Below are 9,722 nucleotides of genomic sequence, written 5' to 3'. Positions count from 1 at the left end.
TGCAAACTGCTTGTAAAGTTCAAAGTATTCTTGTTATTCTATTCTCCGAACATCCAAAAACAAACTTTGTGTTCTTTACATTTAGTTAGCCTTTAGATTTTGCATTCACAAACCAATTTGAATTGTTCCATCTGTAAGTTAATCTTCATTTTGTATATATTTTTGTTAGTCAAATTGATATTGACACTAGAAAATTAGATAGTTCAGTTGCTAACCAGACTAAATCAATTTGTAAAGAAGAATTAGTTGTGAGTATTTAGTCAATCCTTTTTCTAAATACTCCACCGATTCTATCAAGAACCGATGTGATAGTTGAATTTGAGCATCTTTTTGTTCAAGGAGATTATATTCAATTTTTGAGTAATGGAATTTTTGAGTCACTTGGTTGCAATTGAATGAATTTAATTTAATAATTATATATTATACTTACGAGAACTCTACATATGTTTATACAAAAGAAAAAAAAAAAAGAAAAAAAAGGAGGTATTCGACTTTTTTCTTTTAATTAAATGTTTGCATAAGCATGAATGAAAATTCTGAACGTCACATCTTGTACTTCTAATTTTAATGAAAACAGTAAAAGTATTTTTGTACAACCATTAAAATAATAAAAAAAATTATTATTATATAACATTTGTGTATTATAATGATGTATAGATATAAGAATAATAAACATAAAGATATGGACAACTAAAGTATGCATGTATAACCAACATTATTGTACCAATCGAACCAAACACGGTATAAAACGATATCAAACTTTAAATAGGGCAACCAGGGGCAATAAATAGATACAGAAATGCACGCCATGAAATTATACAATGCGTATTTAGAACTAATAAAACTCATAAATCATGATTCTTGAAGCTCATATTTTCAATGTACTGTTACATTTGTTTCATATAACATTGTAAGATTGCATGTTCGCTAGAATATATTTGTAAGCTACAAACAAGATGCTGAAATGATGAACTTCAACACGTAATACAGTACATTTTTCAGATTCACCTTTTTCAAAGATTTGATGAATGCGTAATAAAGTACACTCTCGCGATAAACAGATGAAATACTTATCCAGATTCGGCCACTTTCACTGATTATAAGAACTACAAATTATAATTGCAAGACCCAAGAATCGCAAGCCCCGAGAATCGTGAAAGTACTCACTGAAGCAGCAATCAGAGAATCAAACCTTGTGCAGGAGCAGGCTTGGAAGGAGGATACTCTCCCGAATCAGAGGCTTTAGGAGACTCCGACAAATGAATTTGGGCATACTCGTCCACCATTCTTCTTCTCTGTTCGTCTTCAGTTGTCATCACTTTCTCCTTTGTTTTTTGTCCTACTTCCCCGGCTGCTTTTGTCACTCTATTAAAGGCACCAGTCACCCATGTAGCACCTGTAAGTACGTACCGGTTCTTCATAATAGCAGATCCAGCATTGCTAACTGTTTGTTCTGCAGCAGAGAATGCAGACTTTGCTTTCTCAGAAACTTGGAGTTTTTCATCTACTTCGCGAACTTTATCATTCACAATTGAAGTACCCATATTAATCTTCTCAGACAGCCCAATTTTTTTATCAAGCGAAACAACTTTAGCAGTAGCTGTAGAAGTCAATTGGTGCTTCTCATCAAAAGACTTCGCACTGTTAATGGATTCTTTGCCTAAGATGTAACCCTTCGCAAGCATGGTACTGACAACATCTTCTGCCTTTCTCAAAGCAGCTTCAGCTCCACCTTCAGTTTTTTTACTAGATGTCTGCTCAATTGAAGGTAGTATTTGCTAAGAGTACTTTCCATATACTTGTAAACATAAACTAGATAAAGAATTCAGTACTTTCCATATACTTGCAAACATAAACTAGATAAAGAATTCTTTACATGAAGTGGTGCAGAAACAGCAGGAGGAAGTTTATAATCTGGATCCAGGGTTACAGTCACAGTCATATCAATGATGGTAGCCCCCTGAAAATAACTTGGAAAATTTATCACATGCATTGTCAAGTTATACACCCAAAAAATTGACATAAACACTTATCCTTTACCTTTGGGTTACATTTTGATCTTAACATTATCATTGGGAGAAATCCACTATCAACTAGCCAAAGATTACATTTGTTGCAAAATGAAAATATATAATAATAAAGGCAATATCTAGAATTGAGCCAACTGTCATGGCACTTAGATGCTATCAAACTATGGAGCTTCACTAGAGAATAAAAAAAGACAGTTCGAGAGAATAATTATGGGTAATGCTAGACAAATTGACCATGCAATCCATTAGCATTGGGAAACGAAGTATGCGATATTGGAAAAAAGAATAAACTCCCTTTGAATGGTTCTCATTGACCTGAAAAGCTTTTCATAAATGAGATTCTGGAAAACAGTTGTAAGGAAGAAAGAAACAGGAATCAAATTACAGATCTCAAGTTAAATAGCATAACGGTGATCCCTTGATGACAGTTTTTGGGTTTGACACTTAGAAAACAAGTATTATTCCTTCCGAGTTCCAACAAAAACATAAATCTCTTCAAGTTCACAAAGCTAACATATCTGAACATAAGATCTCTGGTCAAGACATTGTTGCACCAGAGCAACTGAAGAAACAAAAATGACTATTTCTGTTTATGTAGAATAGAAATCTTATGATGTACGTTCACAGCTAAATTAGTAGTATGTTGTCATTTATTGATGTATGTTTCTATGCCAGTGGGATCTCTTATAGCGGTCTGATCCATATATAGCATTGAAGTATGCCGTCTGTCATAATTCAAACATTTCACATGCTCTGCCACCACGTCATTAATCTTGACTGAGAATAAGTATCAAGTATTTTTCATTTGATCAAGACTGAATAAGAATGATAAACCAATCAAAAAAAATTAAAAATTGAAAATGGGGAATAAACCCCTAATTACTTCCCATATTTAGTGCTCGGAAAATTGGTTAAGATCGAAATCAAGAGTCAAATATAAAGGACTTGAACAAATCACCGAAAGTAGAATCGCAGTCTCTGCTCCCTGGGTGTCCTTAAAGGTAACAAATGCAATTTGTGAGCGTTCTGTATCACTGTATAAGCATAAAACATGATTGACCTCGGTATTAGCACAGGAAGACTTCAAAATACATGTTAATCAGTTAATATATGTAGTGACAACAAAGACTAAACAACTTCATGTTAACCTTTGCATCTCAACATATTCAATATCACCGGAGAATGAAAAGAACTCTTTAACATCACGCTCGGATGCCCCTAAAGAGAGATTGCTGACCTTGACAGTCGTTACCTAGGACATAAAGTGAAGTAAGCATTATAAATATGAATATACTTTTAAGAAATTTTCAAGCCTTTGAATAGAAGGAAAACTACTATGCTACAATTGCATGCTTTAACCAAAACGCCATTATAAGTGAGATAGAATTCAAATGATTTCTGCTTTGATGCTTAGTGATGGCAAATTTCACACAACAAGCATGCGAAAAGACAGCTGATCACAATAAGAATAATTGATTCTCCATGTTATCTTCGATGAGAATTCGGCAAAAATTATGTAACAGTAACAATATTTATGCTTGTTCCCAAAACTTATGAAGAACAAGTGTAGTATATCATAGGTCTATGCAAGCCCTTCTAACAACAATTAATTCAAATGAATATGAGCACTAATTGCTCAAAAGACATCTTGATATCAACTTTCAAGTAGCGGAAAGCTTTTCCAACATTTAGCATAAATTTTGAAAGCAGAAGTGTGCCTACATTCGTTATAGTGCTCTTTGCTAGATGATTCAAAAGCTGTGAGTAAGAAAACAGAACAAGGATGGCCATCAAGATCTGATTAAGAGCCACACACGTTTTAAATTAACTAAATTTGTGTCAATATAGTTTGGCTCAACAACAGAAAGCTTGCCACACTATATTTGGCAGCATCTCCAATTTTGTTCTAGTGCTTATCAACTGAAGCGCTCAAACTTCTGACTCTAATGTAGGGAGAAGCCTCCATCTTCACATTCAACTTCACAACAATGTCATTTCACAAACATAATCTAAGAAAAATTACCATTTATACCATACAATACTATAAAGTTAAGAGTCTCTACTATTGGTAAAAAAAAAAAAAACGAGCTAAAAGAAGCCAGCAGATTAGTTGCTAAAGCCTAAAGCATTATCCAATTAGTTTTAAATTGGCCAGAAAAATTTACTAACTTCAAAGCCAAGAAACATGAACTCCCTCAATACCAACAGCTTAAAATACTTGAAACTCGAAAGCTATCACATGGCAACTGAAGATGATAACAACCTGATAAAGATCACAGCCATATGAATCAAAGATGAGATAGTTACAGTAAAATCCGCTGGTTTCATCCAGTTGAACGCATATCCCAAAATTTTTGTAGTCTTACTTTCCACAAATGTAATTATGAGTTCATAACTGGACTCATCGTCACAATGCAGACAACATTTATACGAAATATTTCAAAATTAAGTCCAACACATGAATAAAAATCTACATAATTTCCAGAGTCAAAATTCATCAAATCTATTTCTAAAAAAAAAATCATCGAATCTCGAGGTAGGTAGAGAATACAGATGCACTAGCAATTGAATTCGCTGAACAATGTCACAAATATGGGGAAAAAAATCCTAATGAATCCAAATCAAAACCCAAGGATACCACACAAAATTTAAAAAAAAAACCAAACTAGAAACACGGATCAAGATATGGGAAAAATCGATTGTAAAAGAATTAAGGAGACCGAATGCGCGACTCACCGGCATGATAGCAGTTTAAGGAAAGCCAAAAGCGTTGACAAGTTGTATAATAAGCCTTCTCTTCCCTTAAAGTTATAATTTTTTTGCCTGAAGAATATTAGAGCATAATTTAGGGGCGCGTGCTACGCACGTTCCGTTAATTCTCGAGTTTCAAACATTAGAATAGCTCTTTCTTTGGTTTTTCCGAAAACAGCTTATCGTTTATTTTTTTTTTCCTTTTTACTTTTTTAGGGCTTATATCTCAATTAAAGCCCGTTTGAATTTCAAAGACTTTTTTTTTTAAAAAAAAAGTATTTATTTAAGCTTTAATTTTGGGTTTTTGAAAAAGTTTTAAATGCTTAAAAAATAATTTTTAAGCATTTAAATGATCATCAAAACATCTTAAACTAAAAATTTTTTTTTTTAAAAAAGAGTGTTTTTTTTATTTGGATTTAGATTTTGATACCAAACGGGGCCTTAGAGCACATTCATTGATTTTTATGATCATGTAAATTGCTGCGCAACCTAGATATATATCATTTGATATAGCTCACACTAGCCGTGTAGCGATCCGGCCTGGATCATATACTAACAAAAAAATTAAACATGTAATTAACTTAATAAATCAAGGTCAATTTAAAGAATGAAAACATAATAATATTACAACCCAAAGTAGAAAAAAATATAATACAATAAAATGATCTAACTAACCTCTACTCCTAGGCTTTAGGTTCCCAACTGATCATTGATCTAACTCCCAAAAAACATGTAAACTAGCTCATCCAATGAGGTGTTCGAGATAACAACAAGCACGTGAGCGCTAATGCTCGTTACGCAATGTATGAGTATACAGTTTTATATCCAATACATGTAACATGAAAAGATATGGTAAACAAGCATTAAACTCTAGAATAACATGCTCAGACTGAAGACGTCACTGGTATGCACACGCTGCTCCGAAGATACAGTGGGTGTCAGACATACTGACCCCGATATTGTACTATCACCGTCTTAGAAAACCGCACACGTTGCTCCGTTGATACAGTGAGTGTCATACAGTACCAGATCATACAAGAAAACTAGGGCTGAGTGACCCTACACAATTGGCTATATCCAGGGGATAACATGATCAACATGGTATGCATATGCCGCATACATAAACATGACAATATACATGATAAGTTCAATTTATGCACTTAATTAATATACGATTTGGCTTGGATTTTATTATAAATTGAAAGGTATTATGCGTATTTTGGTGGTGCTTACGTAGTATGCAGGAAGTGGAAAAAATAGATAAATTGCATGAAAAGAGGAGTGTTGATGATGCAAAGCCGGTTGAAGGGAATTAAGATATGATTTTGGAGCAAAAAGAAAGAGCCTAAGCACCAAGATGAGGTGCTTAAGCGTCGGGATAAGAAGAAGGTGTGAAGTAGTGGCGCCTAGGCGCAACTTTTAGGCACTTATAGGATGATGTTGGAGCGTGAGGGTAGCTCCTAGGCGCTAAATTTTTGGTGCCTAGGCGCCGATGCGTGCGAAGAAGAAGAGCCTAGGCACAATATCTTAGCGCCTAGGCACTGATCCTATGCGGAAATATGAAGAAAAAAAAGAGTTTTCGCAATTCAAAAGACCGAACTTGTTGGAATTTATTTATCGGGCTTCAAGATTTATAAAAGAAAGAATCTAACCTACAAGGAGGAGAAGGGGAGACAAAGAACTCACACACACAACACATCACGACACAAAAGAGAGACGAATTGATAGAGAACGACACGTTCAAAGTAAGGAATTGGAAGAAAGATTGATTGTGAATATGAAAAACGCTGAATATGGGGACAGAGACGTGGATTTGGCTCCGCTATTCTTTCTCTTTTCTCTTCCATTTTTTAAGTTTGATGTCTAGACTCATAAATATGTCTTTTTTTTGTTTCTTTTTCATTATGAACTAAATTTTGATTTCAAGAGGAATGACATAGCTTATTTGAGATGATTTCTATGACTTTTTGATTTATGTGATTGATTTCCTTACGTTTAATTGTGTTTTCTGGATTTTAATGCTCTCAATTTACTGTCATAGATTGAATGTTAAATTTATTTGAAATCCGACACTCGAAAGAGGAGATTTTGAATAGGATCATAGGAAAACCCTGCAGTAGTCCAACTCTTAATTAAGTTAATAAATCATCTAAACATGATTAAGGGTTCCTAAGTGGGTTTAAGGAGTTGAAATACGGATTCGGAATGATCCAAAATGGTTCCAAGAACATCAAATTATTGGACAGTTCAAAAGCTCCGAAGAGTAGTTCAGAAGAACCGAACCAGTTCGGAAAGCAGCGTTGTACTTCAGAGGTAGAGGGTGAGTTCGGAAGCTCCGAACTCAAGATCGGAAGGTCCGATCATCTTTGGATAAGAAAGTATGGGTTTTCTGATTGGTGAGTTGATGTTACATAGATTGGCAGCTCCGAACCCCAGTCCGAAAGGTCTGAACTCCGTCGAAAGCAGTGTGTTGTCCAATCAAGGACACACGTTTGGTGGATAGAGATCGGAAGCTCTGATAGAGAGATCAAAAGCTCCGAAGTCCGATCGTTGCCTATAAAGAGGGGTGACCTACAAATTTTGGTTATGAATAAATCTAGCAAGTGGACTAGGTCAAGAAATAGTAAATGGACAATGAGACCAAGTATCGATCCCACAGAGACTGTAATTAATGCTCAATATTTAATTATTTTACTTAATCTAGACAAAATAATAAAAAGGGTGCAATGAGTTGAATATAAATTCTGTTGGGGATCGAATGTGTGTGTAGAGGGGGGGTGAATACATACTAATAAAATCTGTAACTCTAATGCAATATGGTTGAGCAAATGTTAGTTCACTCAACCAATTTTCTTTTAACTTTCTAGATATATAAGAGCTACTTAGAGTATTGTGGAAACAGCTCTCACTAAACTAGATGATAATGAAGAAATAGTGTAATGCAGTAGTGTAAATAAGCACATATATGTTTATGGATGTTCGGAGCTCAATCTCCTACGTCACCCCTTCTTCCTCACGGGAAGGATACACTAGAAAACTTTGGTTATTACAACGTCTTGCAATACACCCGATCCAAGTTAGGACTTGTCAAATGCCCAAGATGGAACTCCTAGATTCACACTAATAAGATTCCAAGTTCTTATCAAACTTTTTTCAGTTGATGATGATAAATCTCTAAGCTTCTTGAAGGCTTAGAATCTCAAATCCTTGTGGCAGATAGTGTTCTTCAAACAACAGCTTGGATTTGAGTAATCCTTGAAAAGATCTCTTTATAGATTGGATATGCTTTTGAGCGAAGGATTGAGTGAGCACTCGAGTATTCGAGAAGTGGTTTCAAGTGCTCAAGTATGCAAATCTTTGTAAGCATAACTCTATCTTTTCTTCTTGATAAGCTCTGATATTTATATCAGCTTCTCCAACGTCTTTTTGTCTTCTGTCAACGGTAGGAAACATCTTTGGTGTCAGATATCAGTCCTTGATCTGTGAGATGCGATAATATATTCTGAATATCTGTACTAGGAGCGCCTTAAATTGTCTATTCAACGTGTCTTCACATTAAATTCTATTTGATAGTTGTGTTTGTGTTGCATATTTTAATGTCGTTCAGTTGTTGTTTTGCATTCATTTATGTGTTTTAATTATGTATTTTGTTCGTATTTCATATTTTGTATCTACATGATTTGTTTCCAGGTTTTGTTGTTTAGGTTGTATGTTTTGAAGGACATATGGACGGAACCTTGGATCAAGGGAAATGATGCAAGGTCATGCGAAGAAAAAAAGAAGATTTGGACAGTTCTTTGGCCGCTCGATCCGCAAAACTCTACCAATCGAGCGGCCGTGTGAAGATTGAAAGCAGTAGGCATTGAAATTTTGGCTCGCTTGATCGGTCAATATTTACCAATCGAGCGAGCGGGTCTGTTCGGGAAGAGGAATTTTTAATTTTGGAAACTCTTTTATTTTGGACTCTAGCCTTTATTAGGTCTTTTATTCCGTTTTTCTTAGATCATTATTAGACTTTGAAGTTTTCTTGGGCGGCTAGGTTTTGTGTTCTATCTTTTCTTACAATTTTTTCTTTTTTATTGATTTTTCTTCGGTTTTTCATGAATCGTTGTGGCTAAACCTTAGAACTTGGTTGAGGAAGAAAAGCCCTTGATTTTGTTTATTTATGAGATTTTTTATTTTCATTGTTTAATTCTTATCGAGTATCAAAAGTTGTTCTGTTTTATTTCATGCTTGTATGTGAGATTTTTGGATTGATCACCCTAGGATTTCGCTATACAATCTACTGCTAAATTAGAATTCAAATCCGTAATTGTTTGAATAAAATATTTTGCGAAGCAACTATGATTGATATTTTCTGCTTGTGAATCTATTAAATTGTAGGGACAACAATTGACTAGGCTAAATACATCCGCTTGTGTTTGTGTTGTCTAGATTCGTTAGTTTCACTAGTTTGCATGCTATCGTGGATTTAAATATAATCGCTTGTATTGGGTTAATTTATTGGTAAGGGTTAACGTAGAACGCTTATGTCTAGTTAAATAAGATTAAGGTGAAACAAAAATGTAATTTTCAATGATGAATATTCGATAGAATTAATTATTTGTAGGTAATCGATGATTGAATGGATAATTTCAAGGGTGTAGTCGACCGATACCAAGACTTGTTTCTCATTGATTAGTTCGTTATAATTAAATCTTGCATGATAGTTTATAGAAATCCATTACATATTGTTTTTAAATTTTTAGTAGTTAATCTCAAACTCCAAACCCCCTTTATTTTATTTTAGAACACATTAAATTTCTCTTTCCTCGTGGGAACGATCCCTACTCTCACTACTACATATCTTATTTATCTGAGTTGAGTAGGGTAATTTTGACGTGACACGATTAAGAGTTACCAAATTTTGGCGCCACTTCCAGGGAAATATGTTTAATTTAT

General features: G+C 34.4%; 1 protein-coding gene across 2 annotated transcripts; it reads right to left on the bottom strand.

Annotated features, from left to right (window-relative positions):
* Nucleotides 1-839: 839 nt before the first annotated feature.
* LOC140860267 (binding partner of ACD11 1-like) lies at nucleotides 840-4,899 on the bottom strand. 2 transcript variants are annotated; one of them, XM_073263204.1, is made up of 5 exons: nucleotides 4,767-4,899; nucleotides 3,179-3,282; nucleotides 2,989-3,064; nucleotides 1,877-1,960; nucleotides 840-1,754 (listed from the first exon to the last, which is right to left on the bottom strand). In XM_073263204.1, the coding sequence occupies exons 1-5, from the start codon at nucleotides 4,770-4,772 to the stop codon at nucleotides 1,179-1,181; spliced, it is 846 nt and encodes a 281-aa protein (XP_073119305.1). In that variant the 5' UTR covers nucleotides 4,773-4,899; the 3' UTR covers nucleotides 840-1,178. The 2 variants fall into 2 exon arrangements, with proteins under 2 accessions (XP_073119305.1, XP_073119304.1); XM_073263203.1 differs by lacking the exon at nucleotides 4,767-4,899 and adding an exon at nucleotides 4,200-4,713.
* Between the last annotated feature and the right edge of the window lie 4,823 nt (nucleotides 4,900-9,722).

This window comes from Henckelia pumila, chromosome 4 (assembly GCF_033568475.1).
Source record: "Henckelia pumila isolate YLH828 chromosome 4, ASM3356847v2, whole genome shotgun sequence".
Taxonomy (NCBI): Eukaryota; Viridiplantae; Streptophyta; class Magnoliopsida; order Lamiales; family Gesneriaceae; genus Henckelia; species Henckelia pumila.
Note: the sequence above shows the minus strand (reverse complement) of the source record. Positions and strands in the feature narration are given on the sequence as shown.